This window comes from Calliphora vicina, chromosome 2, assembly GCF_958450345.1.
Source record: "Calliphora vicina chromosome 2, idCalVici1.1, whole genome shotgun sequence".
Classification (NCBI taxonomy): Eukaryota; Metazoa; Arthropoda; class Insecta; order Diptera; family Calliphoridae; genus Calliphora; species Calliphora vicina.
In genome coordinates this window covers 99,139,127-99,156,447 of record NC_088781.1, presented here as the reverse complement: position 1 = coordinate 99,156,447, position 17,321 = coordinate 99,139,127, and the positions used below count along the sequence as shown (strand labels likewise).

The 17,321-nt window shown below is 29.6% G+C and overlaps 1 protein-coding gene across 2 annotated transcripts in view; it reads left to right on the top strand.

Annotated features, from left to right (window-relative positions):
• Mondo (mondo) overlaps positions 1–17,321 on the top strand; it is a 97,538-nt gene that overhangs the window by 15,686 nt on the left and 64,531 nt on the right. For both annotated transcript variants that reach the window (XM_065502392.1, XM_065502391.1), the window contains exon 3: positions 4,444–4,550. In XM_065502392.1, the coding sequence (XP_065358464.1) occupies positions 4,444–4,550 (107 nt within the window). The remainder of the gene's footprint in view (positions 1–4,443; positions 4,551–17,321) is intronic.

Genomic DNA, 17,321 nt, shown 5'->3' with positions numbered 1-17,321 from the left:
CCCCTTTAGAAAATAACTTGAACATAAATTTCGTAAAAGTGTAAATTGTGTAAAAGCCTGTTAATGCAAGGGAGAAGTGCTGCTCTCCGAATCAAATGAAAAAATCTGTCTGAGTTTGGATTTGAAGCGAGATTAGTATTATAAAAAATATGCTGAAATTTAGCTTTCTAAGTATTTTGGGTGCTTCAAAAATCTTCCTAAAATATCAAAAATCTCATAATATTTCGGGATTTGTTAATCCCGAAAAATCCCGGGATTCTTTTTCACAAATCCCGGGATTCGGGAAATCCCGATCCCGAAAAATCCCGGGATTTTCGGGATCGGGATTTCGGGATTGGCATCCCTAATGTTAACACACAAACGCACAGCAGATCATGTTGCTCCATCTGTTTTCATGGGTGGTGTAAATATTAAGGAATCAGAAGCTCTTACTTCACTCCATCTGATCTCCTTACTATTTACACCACTTATATCCGACCTAAAATGGAATACAACTCTCATGTGTGGGCCGGTGCTTCGAAGTCTATTTTGGAGTTACTCGACCGCTTACAGGAGAGAGCGAAGGTGCTTATCGGTGACAGTAGGGTATCCAGCTCTATTGACTCACTGGAACATCGTCGCAATGTGGGTTGTGTTTCACTGTTCTACCGATACTACAATGGTATGTGCTCTGCAGAAATTAGGGAACTTGTTCCCGAAACCCGTAGTTTTTTACGCAACACACGTTCTTCGGCAAGGGCTCACCAATTCGTTGTCGACTGGACAGTGGATCGCACAACACATTACATAGGAAATTCGTTCTTTAGCCGTACTGTCCGTATGTGGAATAATCTTCCTCCTGAAGTCTTTCCTGTCACTTTCAATATAGGAAAATTCAAATCTAATGTCCACAAACACTACTCCCTCTATCCTCCCTCCCATAACCTATTTTCCTAGATCCAACACAATGCTTTGCATGAGTAGGGGTCATCCCCTGAGTGCTGGTCCAAGAAAAAAAAATAATTGCAAGATGTTTGATGTTGCTACTACGACATTAAAGGTTTATTAAGTTTTCTGCAGGTTGCGTTTTAATTTTATATTCCATTTAACGCATGTTTAAATTTAAGAAGATTTTTAACAATAGAACTAAAGAAAATATAAGATAACCATTAATAAAATAAGTCGATTTCGAAAAAAAAATACAGATAGTATTTTTAACAAAACAACTTAACGCATAATAATGGAAAAAATCAGTAAAAAGGTTTATAAAGAAATTTTGTTTAATCATCTTCTACACTAACATTGATTATTTCTGAGTCTGTTTCTATGCGAATAGGTAACTCCCCTAATACAAAATTGTTTGTTGTGGGTTTTTTGGAACACATTACTTAAATGTTCAGCGAAAACTATGGCCTTATCCATAGAGAATAGACATAAAGCGGAAACTCTCCTGTCAAAGACCTAACTCAGTTGTCAGAAACCTAAGTGGTGAGAATGTATTAGTAGAAAAAACTATGTGAAAACAAAAACAACACGCGTATGTGTGCTTATTTTGAGTAATTTTTTGTTTGAGTTTTTTTCTAGTTTCCGCTCTATGTTCTTTATGGCCTTATCCATCAGATTTTCTTATCGAACTTTGACCCTCTATCGGTGGCTTAATGTTCTTATCTGCCTTCCAAAGGGAAAAGGTTAATTAAATTGTGAATTTCCAGTTTAAAACTAAATCTTACTAAGAAATTAATTTTGTATTCCCAAAAATAATTTTTAATTATAAAATTCGTTTAATAGAGTCGAAAACTAATTTTCTTTCGTTACTTCGTAAATTTCGAAGTTATACATACATATAGTAAATTCCCAATATATCGTGTAAATGCTCAAAAGTTAAATAATAAAACCAATTAATATTGTAAGCATTTTAGCTATTATTATTTATTAATCTGCGAGTATTAATAAAAAGCCTTTAGAATTAAAAAAAAAATTTAAAGAATGTTGTGGTAAACAATCAATAACAATTATAATCTATTCAATGATAAAATCGATATTATTACATAGGTATATACGACAACCTGTACGAAAATATATTTACTCGCAGTTTGTAAAACAATAGGTTTAAATCAATAATATTCATAATATTTGCAAATGCATTATATCAGCATTAGAATTTGTGTTGCTTGTAAACCAATAAAGTGATTCGAAAACAATAAATAATAAACATAACATTAAACTTAATATTGAACGTCAAGATATTTTTAATTAGGTAAGGTTAGTTTAACTAATCCTCCTTCGAATGTGCTCTACATATAGTCAACTTATTATTAATGTTTTCTCAATATGTAACTGATATATTGTTTTATTATTTATAACTTCAGCGTGTATTTGGAATAAAACATTAAATATTTGTACATTTATGTCCAATTAATTAAATAAAATAATTTTTTGTTCAGCAGTCATGCTTTCGAGAAGTTTCCTATTTAAAATCAGCAAAATTGGTCCACAAATGGCTGAGATATGAGGAAAAAACCAGGACAACCTCGATTTTTGACCTATTTTTGGATTAATAAGTCATTAATATAGACAATATGGATATCTAATGATAGATATTTCAATGACCTTTGAAACGACGTATATAAGACCATAGTAAGTTGGACCTACAATGGGAAAAAATATTTTATAAGCCGAATTTTTTTGCAAAAAAAAAATTTAAAAAACAAATTTTTTTTCGAAAAAATTTTTTTCCAAAAAATGAAAAAACAACTTTGGAAAAAAAATAAATTTTGTATACCTAAAAATATTTAAAATTTCTATTTTGAAGTATAATTTGGTGAAGAGTATATAAGATGATGATCGGTCCATAACGCTAGTTTACAAAGTTTATCAAATTGACCTCTAAAGAGAGGACATATGGGGTTAAGATCTTCCACAAAAATGATCCCCATAAAATTCCACAATATAACTCTAACAATAAGAATTCTCTCAGATATTTTTTCAGTTAGTATAATGCTACATTCGATCAAAAAATTAAAACTATGACCCACTGTAAAAAAAAATTCAGAGCAGCTGGACTATAAGTTTGTTCTACAAATATGATCTACTTAACATGCCCTTTCAGAATTATAGGATCGCTGTTCTGTTCCAATCAAAAACTCTCAATTTGTTGTACAGTGTTATTACTTTTTAATTCGATATAAATGAATGTGTTCGGTCGAAAATATTGATTTTTTTTAACAAATACCCCATAACGAACCTATGGCCTTCTTGCATAGCCATCATAGTCTTTGATGTTTTTGCCAAAGTGATTAGTTTCCAGGACAGTTTTCTGTCCAGAATTATGCCTAAGTATTTTGCGCTATCCGAGAGTGTCAGTTCAATCGGGGTAATCCACTGTCAATACTCCATCGACTTATTATTTTGTGATATATAGATTCGTTGTAACTGAAACCGCTACGTCACCCGCAAATCAAGTATGGCTGATTCAATAGTTTCAAAAAGACTACTAGTGTGTAATTTCCAAATTCGAATGATTTCTCGATATACTTGAAGTGCCGTCTCAAGTGTTTTTTCCTTCATATAAGCATGTTGATAGGTACATAGTGAAGCCTTAATATGTGACTCCGAAGGGAATGAAAGGCAACCATGATAAATTCTAATCAGCCGTGGAGTGACTGACCCTGTATTGTTCTGTAGATCAGCCGGTATAATGCCATTCGGGCCTGAAGACTTATATGGATCAGTGCTCCCTATGGCCCAATGGATATTATACTCGTCAATTTCGATCGAGGCAGAAATCCGATCGAGCGGAAACACTCAATAAATTTCATGTTTTGGTTAATTTTGAGCTGTTGATATAGGAGCTCTTTCGATACAAATTTTCAAGCATTACAATAATTCTGAATAGTAGAGGACGATGAGGAGAAACTTCTTCAAAATCAATTACACATAATGAAATTATCAAAACATATGATGCATTGAAATTCCGTATAATTCAAGATGTTTAGGCTAGAAGTTTCGCGAGACTGTTGCCATAGCTCCCATAGCATGAGCGCAAATGTGTACTTTTCCACTCACGCAATAGAATTGTAAACCATTGTATTGCAATATATTTGCACAATCTTGTAAAGTTGCGCAACAAGTTTGACTCTAGGAAAGCATTTTCTCATGAATTTTATAAGAGTTAATATTATTTTAAATAAAAATCACAAAGACATTTGTTTGTTATTCATACATTATCTTGGTATAACTATATTGTTTGGCACGTATTTATATCAGTAACTAAAATGCACATTTTGTCAAGTGCACTTCATAAAATACACAACGCAAATTTGTCCAATTGCATAAATCAGAAACTTAAGCGTTTAAACAATAATTGGTTTTATTAAAGATATTCCTTTTTATGTTTTTCTTAGTATATGTATATGCCTAGTTTATCTTATTTCCAAAAAATAATTTCAAATATTTGTTTTTCAGTCAAAAACTAACTTCACCCAAATGGAATCATTTCAAGGGTGTTCGTCTACGATGGAAGGATAAAATACGTTTGAATAACGTCATCTGGAGATGTTGGCACATGCAATGTAAGTAAATTTTAATCAAATACTTGAGTTTAAACAATTTAAACAAATACAAACAACTTGTAAATATAATTTATTTTCTTTTATTTTTATATTGTATTTGTTAATTTTTTTTGTTTAAGTTTTATTGCTTTTTGCTTTGTTTTGCTAAATTCAATTTAATAATAATAATAGCTTTAGAAGGCACTCAATCCAATGTTTATTGACAACAGTCTTCACAAGTGGGAAACTAAAACAATAACGTTCTAATCTCTAGGAATTGCACCCTTTTTTATCTTTATTGATCTTGTGTGAGCGTGTGGTTAGTTTTAGTATTTGTTTAATAAATTTAATATAAAAATATTAGATATTGCTCCCCCTTGTTGAAGATTTGATAGTTTTGTTTACATGTCATTTGAAAATTTTTTTAATACAGTCGCAATTTTTATTATATTTTCTATTTTTATTATATTGTTTTATTTTTGTTTGTTTGTTAAAAGCGTCAATCAGTGATATGACAAAAGTATCTTCAATGACGGAAGTACCGTATTATTGTGTAGGCCTAAACTGGAATGGACTAGGATCTTTATTTTCATATTCAGGGAATTATGCTAAAACACAATCTAAATATAGAGTAACCCAAACTGCATTATGCTAGATCAGGAACATGTAATAACTAATGTAAATGAGTACCAATCAATTGCCTAAATAATTTCCTGGTTGTTTGTCGTATTTTTCAGAAAATATTACTCAATGGTTCAAAAGAATTAATTTTTAATTCTATTTTCGAAATCAAAATAAATTTTATCTCTTAACCATTCGTTAATGAATTCATTATTATCTAATTCATGAGTTCAATTCCTTTGTACTTCAAATGTATTGAATTAATTTCTTTCAGAATTCATTCATTATGGAATTAATTCCTTATTGAAACATTTAAATCCATTTTGTAAATTATTGAAAACAAAACAAAAAACATGTAAGAAACTATAGTCGGTCAAGCTCGACCATATAATACCCTACACTGAATATATGATCATTTGACTCATTTGAGGACTTTTATTTTCCCGGCAGAAAGGTTTCTTATACACAAGTGATCATTCAAAATTGTAACCACTGAGCCATGTGAGATGCCTATGGCTTTTACAATCTCTCACACTTCCAATCTCCAATCGGCCAACAACATTATCGAGATTTTTTTAAACGACTTTTTCAGAAAAATATTATTGACTCCATTTTGTTTCAAAAAGTCTTAATATACAAATTGAAAAATTCAAAAAATATCGGCGGCTTACTTTCAGCCGCTATGAGCCGACAAAAACGGCGGCGGCGCACCGTCTGATATAAACCGGTCGGCTTGTTTCTCTGCTGTGGAGTTGAGATCATTTTTATACCCTTCACCTTCGTTAGAAGGATATATATAAGTTTGTCATTCCGTTTGTTATTTCCACAATATAATATAACAATATAAATTATATATATTCTGGATCGTTATAGATAGTGGAGTCGATTAAGTCATGTCCGTCTGTCTGTCTGTTGAAATCAATTTTCTGAAGACCCCAGACATCTTCGGGATCCAAATCTTCAATAATTCTGTCAGACATGCTTTCGAGAATGCCTACTGGCGCTGAGGCACTAATATTTTATTTTTGTATAATTTTGTATTTGAATTATTTTTTTTTAATAAAAACAATAAAAAAAAAGTAAAATCGGACCACAAATGGCTGAGATATGAGGAAAAAACCAGGACAACTTCGATTGTTGACCTATTTTTTACCTATATCTGGATTACTAAGTCATTAATATAGACAATATGGATATCTAGCCTACAGTGGGTCAAAATCGAAAAAAAAAACATTTTTTAACCCGATTTTTTTTCACCAAAAAAAATTTAAAAACAAAATTTTTTTTTTTAAATTTAAAAAAAACAATTTAAAATTAAAAACAAAAATTTTAAATCGAAAAAATTTTTTTTACAAAAAATTAAAAAAATACTTTGGAAAAAAAATAAATTTTGTTTACCTAAAAATATTTAAAATCTGTATTTTGAAGTATAAGTTGGTGAAGGGTATATAAGATTCGGCACAGCCGACAGTATATGTCTCCGTTGACTGTAATATAGAGTTTTTTTGATTTCAAACTTTCTCGATAACCATTATTTACGGTCCCTGCTAATTTTTGAAGGACATTTGTATGGGGCTAGGTGAAATATTGGACCGATTTCAGTCAGTTTCAGTAGGTTTCGACCTTAGGCAAAAAAAATTTATGTGCCAAATTTGATCTTGAAAATGGCGACATGTAATTTGCGTACGTACAATGTTTAGTTGGAAAGCCAGCAGGCAGACGGCGGGCATCGTTTAATAGACTCAGAAGATGCTGAGTCGATCGGTATACTTTAAGGTGGGTGATTAATTAATATTTTTGGGCGTTACAAACATCTCTCCAATATGGTTGCGTAGGGTATAATAAAACAGAATGAAGAAAAATATTTTAATTCAATTTTTATAAGATTTTAATTCTGTTTTCTGTTTGATGTATTATGTAAATCAATGATGAAGGAATACTATTTAAATAGAAGCCTTTGAATGAAGCTAAATAATTAGATGTTTGGAATGGATTTATGGAATGAATAATGTATGATAATTTTTAATTCAAATTGAATTAATTAATTCGAAGCTCTGATATTAGTACCCAATTCAAGCAAATCCCAAAATAATACTTAAGCATCTGGTTCCCTTCTTCACACAGTGTCAGATAATAAAATACGTGAGGGATTCTAGTTAGTCCTCTTCTCAGAACCATTTTATTAAATTCAGTTGTAGTTGTGTTCCAAATGTATTAACAAGAGCAACATACCAACAAGTTTGTAGTGTATACTCGTGCAAAAAATATAAATTTTTCTAATATTGTCTTTTGTTATTATTATATACGGGTTGTTATTGTTACAATTTTTGTTGATTTTCTTTTTTGTTAAATGTTGGTATTTTTATTTATTATTTTATTGTTGTAATTTATAATTATTGTAGTTTGTATTTCACATCGTTTCTGTTTGTTTTTGTTAATTTTTTTTTAGCAAAAACAGCAGTTTATTTTATTTCTTTAGAGGCCTTTTTTTTGTTATTTCTTATCAGTTGTATTTTTTAAACTTATCTTTTGATTTAATTTGTTTAAATTTGTATAAACACCCTATTTCAAATGAACTAAAGTATTAATACCACAAATGATAGAATTCAGAGAAGAGGTATATAAAAGCGTTAAAAGTTTTAGATATTTTTCTGAAAGAATTTATATTTAATTATAATCGTATTATTTTAAATTTTGTACCAACAAAAACAAAAAAAAAATGAGAACAGGGGCCGAATTACCGCATTCGATATCGAGTAAATTCGATCGTAATTTTCTTATTTGAGATTACGGCATTCGATATCGAGCATGGACTTTAGTACATTTTGTTATAATTACGATATCGAAATTATTTTTCGATACGATAGTTCATTCGATCACGAGAGCGGTAATTAGACCCCAGAATATAATTGAGTATAAGTGTAGATGTAGAAACACAAGCTTGCGGACATGATTTTGTTGTTTTTATATGATGTTATCAGGCCTGTCACACATTTTGTTCGGAATGGTTTCAATTCCGTAGTTTTTATTCCGATCGTTTTCTCTTTTGGTTCTTCAGATTCCGTGTAATTTATTAATGCCAAAAATATTTAATAATTCTGTATTTCTTTATTTTTTAATTTGACAGCTTTTTCATATTAAACAAATGTGAAGGTTTTGGTACAGAAATTGACTACAAATTTTAGAAAAGCAAATAATTACAATCAAATATCAATTCCACTTTGAAAACTGAAAGTGGTTTCATTCCGAAAGAAATTTTCGTTTTACTTTTTCTGAAGAAGCAAAATACGGAATTAATTCCACTTTCGATCGGAATGGAATTCAGTGACAGGCCTGTATGACAACTTAAATCGCAGACTTGGGGACCTTCCAAAATAACTAAGAAATATTAAAAACAAAATATACAAACGACAATATAATCAGTACAGCTTCATTTAATTTCTGAGACGCGGAATTCTCACTAAAAATAGGGAGTATAAATAAGTCGTCTTTGCCTTCTTTTAAATTTGTTGTGTATTTACTAATTTTCACCTTACACTTCACCCTCTTTTACAAGTTCGATATAAAAAAAGCTACTTGAAGTCATATAGTAGGCAATTATAATAAATTAGAAAGTCTCACGCCTTTCATTGCGCATTAGAAAATTTTGCCTATTTTTGGTTCTATTTATTAAATTCCTGCAATTTTTGATTTGCAAAAATCTAGCAATAAAAATACTTTCAGTTTAATTTACAAATAAGGGTTTTAAGTAAAATATAAAAAAAATGTATTACTGATTAATAGATTTCGACCTAATATTCCGATGAGGTTATACCAACAATTTCTGATAGTATTCTCTATTAGTTCAAAATTTGACAAAATACCGAAATCAAAAGTTTTAGAAAGAAAATAACATACTCGTAGATTATTGAAATTTGAAAGTGAAATATTTTTAGAAAATCATAACCAAACCCCACAAATTTTAATTTATTGTAAGCAGTCCATATCTTAAAATCGCCTAGAAAGCTTATTTCCTCAAAAAACAGTGTTCTGTTCAAGATGGAATTGAAAAAAGTCAGAACATTTTCCAAAACTCAGAGCATTAAAATTTCTCTGATTTTCTCTGATGTACATTAAAAAAGATTCGAATTAATCCGAAATTAGGATTTTAGATTATCGGGTTCGAACATATGCTGTGCAACCTCCTCCATTTTCGAAATAACGGTATATCTCGAAAACAAGATCTAACCTAAAAAGACGTTTAACACCACTGGATTCAGCGTACTCGAATTAAAATTAAAAATCTTATTTTTCAGTTTTAAATTTTGAATTTTTATGCTGAAATTAGTTCTAGAAGAAATAAGTGGGATCCAAAGTGGGAACATATACATATATGCATGTATGTGAGGAATATAATCAATTTTTTTAAAATTTCCTGGATTCCGAAAAACTCATTTTAGAGACTTGAGATATGCTCTCTAATTTGAAAATGTTGCTTTGGTAAAAAACAGACTTAAAATGTTGCTATACCAGTACTAGGTATTTATGCCATTAGAACATGACAATATATTTTGTAATGCATTTTTAAATATTATGTTGATTAAAAACCAAAAACATTAAAATTTAAGCACAAGTACTATCGGATCCACCTCCACAAAGTATGATCAATCTTGGCGTCGTAATTTCCCAAACTTTTTTCATTTCCGGGAGGAAATTAAAAAATCGTTTAATTCCCGGGTATTTTTTAAGACTAAATTAAATTGACTTATAATTGTACCAGGGATTTAAAAGAAGTATAAAATAACTATATTTGGTTGCACAATGTTGGTCCAGCCTTTATAAGGGTTTCTGATTTAATAGTGGCATTTTATCGGTATCGCCACAGTCGTTGTTTTAATCAGTACAAAATCAATAAATTCTTTGTTTAATTAAAAAATATATATTAAATCTATAAAATATGTGTAGTCAGGGACATTTTTCATATTTGATTGTAGATAAACAAATTTGAACCACATTATTTTATGAATAATATTCATATGAATAATTATATATGAATAATATTCATTAAATATCCCTAAAAGTTGTAATGTTAGGCATCTTAATTCCTTTAAGAGCATACACTTTTAATTAGATTCATTCTTAATAACCAAATTTTTCTGCTGTGGCTTGAGTTGAGTGAAGAAATTCGGTTATTTCAACCGTAATACTTCTTTGCCAACTGACTATCTGTTGCTAGAACCTACAAAAAAATATTGCAGCCAAGGCGTAACTACTTATTATTTGACTGAAATACTACTTATCTTTGTTCGAGATTTTTAAAAAATTCATGGGTCAAGCTTACAAATGTACTTACAATCAGTTAAGTAATAAGTAGGAAATTCACAACCAACACAAAATGACCTAAGGGTATGAAATTTATTATTAATATTTCTAGTTTATCAACAAATTTTGGAAAAATCGGTACAACATATATGGACAAAGATATGTGGAAATACGTTGACCCACCTCAGCGAACATCCGCTGTTAATAACATGATATGACCGAAACTAATATAACTAAAAATACGAAATTTGGCACGAATATTTTATAATAATAAAAATATAATTATATAAATGTTACAAAATGTTAGAAAAAGTTCTAGAAAAATCTTATGTGTTCGTGGTGAATATGTATGAATTGACACAGTTGAATAAAACACACTTGTGTGTTAAAACAGTCCTCATGCATACATATTTGTGGAAATATTTGAAAAAATAATTGAGAATCGCATGGAATTTAGCGAACAATTTTTGTGCTGGCCACCACTGTATATGCAGGGTCCATTGGATCGCAGCTCATATATAAGTATTGTCATTCGGTATTGTCATGGATCAAAACCGAAAAACGACAATTATTCTTCGGTTATCGGGTTTTTCTTTTTGAACTATTTTTAGCAGAAATATTCAAAATTTTGAAACGGAACACAATGTTAAAGAGTGTGCCGAAAAAACGTATACTAAACCGTTAAATATAAAAATTCTCATAAATACATAAATTTATTCAAATATTGTACAAATTAAAATATTGGCATATTACTCGGTATTTATAAATTTATCCTCTTTTTCCGGACCACCTTTTTGGACGAGGTGGTCCACTTACGCTCAATATCGGACATGTCCTGGGATACCTTTCCTGTGTTCTTTAATTATTTTTTTGTTTTTTAATTATTTTTTTGCAAATGACTTACAACACAAGAAACTTCGTGGGGAATTTTGTTTGTTTTTTTGTACGGTATTGTTCTTGAACATTAACTACCTGTTCCACCAGCCACTTAAAATTTTGACCCGTAAGTTGTCAAAAGTCTGCCAGTACATAAGTTTCATCAACCATCACACAACTGGTGCATTTGTTTTATAAAATTTTATCTTAGTTTTTTCGCTTCTTTTGAATCTGCGATCTGGAACTTTCTGAACTTTATACGACTTCAACCCAGCATTAGCTTTGGCACTGCGCACAAAAGAATCAGAGTATTTAACATTACGAGCTGCTTTTCTCATAGAAGAGAGTCGAAAGAGTTATTCGACTTCTTTTACCTTACCAATGTCAGTTAAAGCTTTTCTTCTTTCTGTTCCAGATTTTCTTTCAATTCTCATGTCTTCCTTATACTGTTTAATGACTTTTGAAACAGTGTGACGATGAACCTTCAAATCTTGTGCTATTTTAGTCCGTATTGGTTTTTTTTGATGTGACAGACCTACACATCTGCTCAAAATAATAGATACACCAAAATTTATTTTTTAAAAACGAAAAAAAATAATGGTATATTGTAAAATTATAAAAAAAATTCAGTCGATTTTTATTTATAGTTAAAAGGAGAGTAAAAAACAAAAACAAAATATTTCATAATTAATAATAAATATTATAAAGTAAATTAAATTTCTTAAATTTCGAAAAATTTGGTGCTCATAATAATAGATACATTTTTAAAAATTCTTATTAAACAAAAGCTAATAAATTTTATCTTAAAAAAATTAGTTTATTATTAAAGTAAAGCTAGTATCCAGTATATCCACCTTTGTTTTGTAAAACTTTCTCCACTCTTCTGGGCATACTGGATATCAAGTTCTGACACTTCTCCAATGGAATCTCGTACCATATTTTTTGCGTTTTCTCCCATAAATCGTCTTTATTTTTGAAAACTTCCTTCGAAAGCCTTATCTTTAATTCACTCCACAAGTTTTCTATTGGGTTTAAATCAGGGGATTGACTGGGCCAGCTTAAAACAGGTACGTTATTCTCCAAGAACCAGTTTTTAACTAATCTTGAACTATGTTTTGGGTCGTTGTCCTGCTGGAATGTCCATATTAATGGCATATTTTCCGATGCATATGGAAGCATTACGTTTTCCAATATGTCTCTATACCCACTAGCATTCATGGTATCTTCTATTCGGAATATCGGACCAACACCATTCCATGAAAAGCAACCCCAAACCATTATGTTTCCCCCGCCATGTTTTACCGTCTTTTTTGTAAATTTAACGTGGAATTCTTTTCCTTTTGGTCGGCGTACATTTCTTTGGCAGTCGTTTCCAAACAAATTTATTTTTGTTTCGTCGCTCCATAAAATATTTCTCCATTTTTTTTCGCCTTCACACCCGGACCATTGTAAGTGCTCTTTAGCAAATTCTAATCTTGTCTTGATATTTTTTTGGCGCATTAGTGGCACTTTTCTGGCAATTCTTCCCGGCAATTTAGCTTGTAAAAGACGACGACGAACAGTTTGTGGACTGATTTCGTTACATAGCTCCGCAGAAATAGCTTTCGATGATATGAAAGGGTATTTTTTAACCATAAGGACGATCCGCCTATCTGTTTCTGGACTGGTTTTCTTTGGTCTACCGCGAGTTTCTCTTTTTTGTTTTTTAGATAAAGCATTTTGGACAAAATGTAAAGATCTTCCTATGCTCTTTGCTATTTCCCGTAATGATTTTCCTTGATTTCTCATCGTTTGAACAATTTTTTTCTCATCTTCGGTACAATGATGATTTCGTCCCATTTTCTTCAAAAGAGTCCTATTTTTTATAAAATTGTTGCTAAAATTTAAATTATACTTACTGTTTCACGTAAATAGGAACAAAAAATTGCACAAAAAAAAAATTGTATATAAACAAATTACAAATTACTGATGTGTATCTATTTTTATGAGCAAATAATTTTTTGTAATTCAAATAAATTCGTTTTTAAAAATCAACATGAAAGCAAATAGTTGCCAGATTTTTGACTGACATGACATTGCCAGATAGAAATTTTAATAATATGATGTATTCTTAACGCTTGCGAGGAAATTTTCAATGTTACCGCCATTTAAATTTTTTCCAATTAGGTGTATCTATTATTTTGAGCAGATGTGTATCTGGAGTCGGAAAATTTTTTCTGGTCTCTAAAAAAAGTTAAACGCATTCAAATTCTGAATATCTAAAATTTGTTTTTTTTTTTTTTCAAAATCCAATATTTTATTATAAAAATTGTGATTTACGTTTTTGGCTAAAATTAAATTAGATATTACGCATTTAATAACGTATTTATACTCGATTCCATTTGACTGAGATAATAATTTTGCAATTTTGAAAAGAAAAATGGACTTAGTACGTTTGTAAACCACAAAATGGTCTTAGCACTTTTTTAAATTCTGTATTAAAATCTAAATTTGTATAAAAAGAGGACTTAATAAAGCTACCGTTATTATCTATAGTATCTCCATATAATTAAATTTATTTCTCTTAATAGACTGGTTTTAATTGGTTTTATTTATACTTGGCGTTGTAAATACTCAATACTTTTGTTTGGGTATTCAATAATTTCAACATTTAAAAATTCTTATTTCAAAAACAGAGTTAGACCCCTTTCACACTAGGCAATATAGTTGCGCAAGTCTCTTGTGTTTGTAGATGCCAGAGCTAATGTCGGGTTAAGGAGAAGAAAATTGTACATGCTGTTTTTTTGTTGGGCAAGAGACTTGCGCAACTAAATTGCCTAGTGTCAAAGGGGTCTTACCATCTTCCTCCTTGTTGTACTGAAAAATAGACAATATTGATTACTGAATATCCAAATTCTCAATCCTTTATGAACACTACTACCGAAACGAACGTAATATTCAGCTTTGAAATATTTGGCAACAAAATAATTTGACCGAAACATTAGCCTTGACCTATTTTTTCATTCATATTTCCTCTCATGTTGCCAATTATTTTAAGTACTTTGTTAAGCTACCAATTAACTTTGCCAATTTTTTGTGGGACCTGTAAAATTTTTTATCAAGTCTCAAAACAACTTGACAAAACAATAAATGAGGGTTGATTTCAATATAAATTGTTTTGTTTTATTAAATAAAAACCACTTTCCTTTTGCTTTCTTCTATTTTGATGTTGTACAAAATTTTTAGGTTTTTATTAACAAATTCAAATTAAAAACTCGATATAATTCAAAATTTAAGAAGAAATAAACTTTACTCTACAAAGTTCAAAAAACGAATATCAAAAAAATATGTATATCTATAAAAATTAACAAAAAAAGGAATATAAAAACTTAACGAGAAGTTAAACATAAATAGTATGATTAAAACTAGCGCCCTCTCAAGGTCAGTTCACAAGGATGAAGTAAATAACATCAACAATATATAGCAACTGAACGTGATGAAAAGTTCAAGAATATATTTTAGATAGTGATAGTTGTGATTATTATATATGTATATAATGTGATTATTATATACCCCTAAATATATATTTTTATATTTATATATATTGTTTTTTAATTATTAAAGGTTATTTTCTTATTTTTTTAAATTAATTACTTGTTTTTCTTTAGTCAGTCGTTTTTCAGAATTCAGACTAGCCAGCCGAGAATGACTAGTCGATGGCAGTTAGTTAAAATAAGAGCTTAATATAAGCTGGCAAATTTCTATTAATATTGAATTATATAGTGAATTGAAAATTAATAGTGAATTGTTTATTTCATAAGATTGTGATATTATTTTCTATTTGTTAAGGTGCATAATCATGTCAGATGTGAGTTGTTTTTATGTCCATATTTATAAATTAAACTTTATCATGGATTTATCAGTCATAAAAAGAGCTATTCACTGTAAGTTAAAATATTTATTTATTTTATAAAATATCTTAAACAAAATTATTTACGGAATTAAATCATAATAGCTTGAGTTTCATAAACTGATATTTGCTTAAGCAAAGTACTAAATTGATCACACATTTCGTATGGAATCAGCTGTTGTTTGAATTTGTAAGAGTATATTTTAAAGAAATAGAAGGCGCGATCGATTAATTAAAAATCAACACAATTTCAAAATTTGTATGTTTTTATTTATTGATATGAAAAAATTGTTTACAATTCAATAATACAAACTAAAAAAATACACCGTTGTAATTTTTGGTACTTCTTAATAGGAATTACTCACAAGAAATGCAAATGTTACATAAAAATGCAACAATCGGCTAACCGATTAATTTTTGTCGGTTAACTGTTCGAATAATTTAAAATTGCCGATTTTCAAATAACAAATAAACCGATTAATTTGTGTCGATTAACCGATTAACCGAAATTTCTTTTTTTTTGAACTTTATATAGAAATATAGTTTTATGTGCTGTTTTTCTTTAGCGAACGAGTGCTTTGAGTCGAAATTTTACATGTATTTTGTTTTTGTTACAATAACAAAACACATGTTAAATCTCCACTCAAAGTACTCGTTCGCTATAGAAAAACAGCACATTAAACACTCAAATTGTATGTCTTAACTCATGACCATTCCCTTCTAACAATTGTTTTTTTGAAGTATAGGTCCAAAACGGAAACTAATGGCGTTTTCTTTTCTGGCATAAATGATGTCTTTATTCTGCCTTTTACCCTTTTCTGTGTTCTTTTCTAAAACAAATGTAGTTTGGTAAGGGTATAACGTGTTCTTTTCAAATAATGTTGCCCTAAAACCCCGAAGATATGCTATACGTTTCACCCTCAATTTTATCGAAGGGTTAGAAATGCAGCACTTTTGAAACAGCAAAATGTATAGTTTTACAACATTTAGAAGGTACATAAAAGAAAATTGCATAAATGGTAATGGTTCTTGTTATATTGTTAAAAATGTAAAACATTATGAGGCTATGGGTAACTTTTAATAAATGGTACAAAATATGTTGGCAACATTTTGTGTCAGAAAAGAAAACGCCATAAGGAATTTGGAAATGACCTTTTTCTAGAATGTTCTATGATTAACTTTGTCCAAATGAGTCGGAGGACATTACAGAAACGAGTCTTTTATCAGAACTTAAAGAAACTATTAAAAGTATTTAAAATCTAAAAAAATGTAGAAAAAACTTAAAAAAGAACTGAGAAATTGGATATTCTTTATCATGCATTACATTTAATTTCTCCAACAACGACAATCAGTGATAGAGTTTTTTCCAAGTCAACTTTTATTAAAACTGTAGAAAAAAATCATTTAAAAGGAAAATATTTAAATTATTTTCTTTAATGTTTAATGATTTTTTCAGAAAATCTCACTAAAATCCTAAAAAAAAACTCACACTTGTATATAAAAAGGATTGTTGAATTGTTATGTTTTGTTTGTTTTTCAGTTTAAATTTAAAATATAAATTATTCGGTTAATCGAATAATTTAAAATTAACCGATTATTAACCGATTAAATCAAAACCCCGATTAATTATTTGCTCGATTAACCGATTACACCAGAAACCCGATTAATTGAATTAATGTAAGTACATTAATTTATTTATGCATTTGACAGGCTTTTCGTCAATTTTTGACAGTTGCTTGAGTTAGGTTATGCACGTTAGCTGGGCCTTTAATTTTTACTAAACCCATTTTGCTGATTTACAACAAACATTTTGTGTGATTCTTATTAATTGCGTTTGTATATTTTGAATGTGAGAGTGATTTACACAAACAGGCAGACGGACATTAGATCAAGAATGAGACAAACTTATATACATATGAGTAGGTGAAATCGCTCGTTACACATAAACACGAAAAACATGTAGCGGCTGATTAAATGGACCAAATTAGTCGAATGTTTTAAATTCTTAGATGTTACTCCATTTTTGACTAAAACACTACATTTGAAAAAAATAAATAAATTGCAACATAGAGAAGGTCTACCAGAATTAATAGTTATTTCAATTT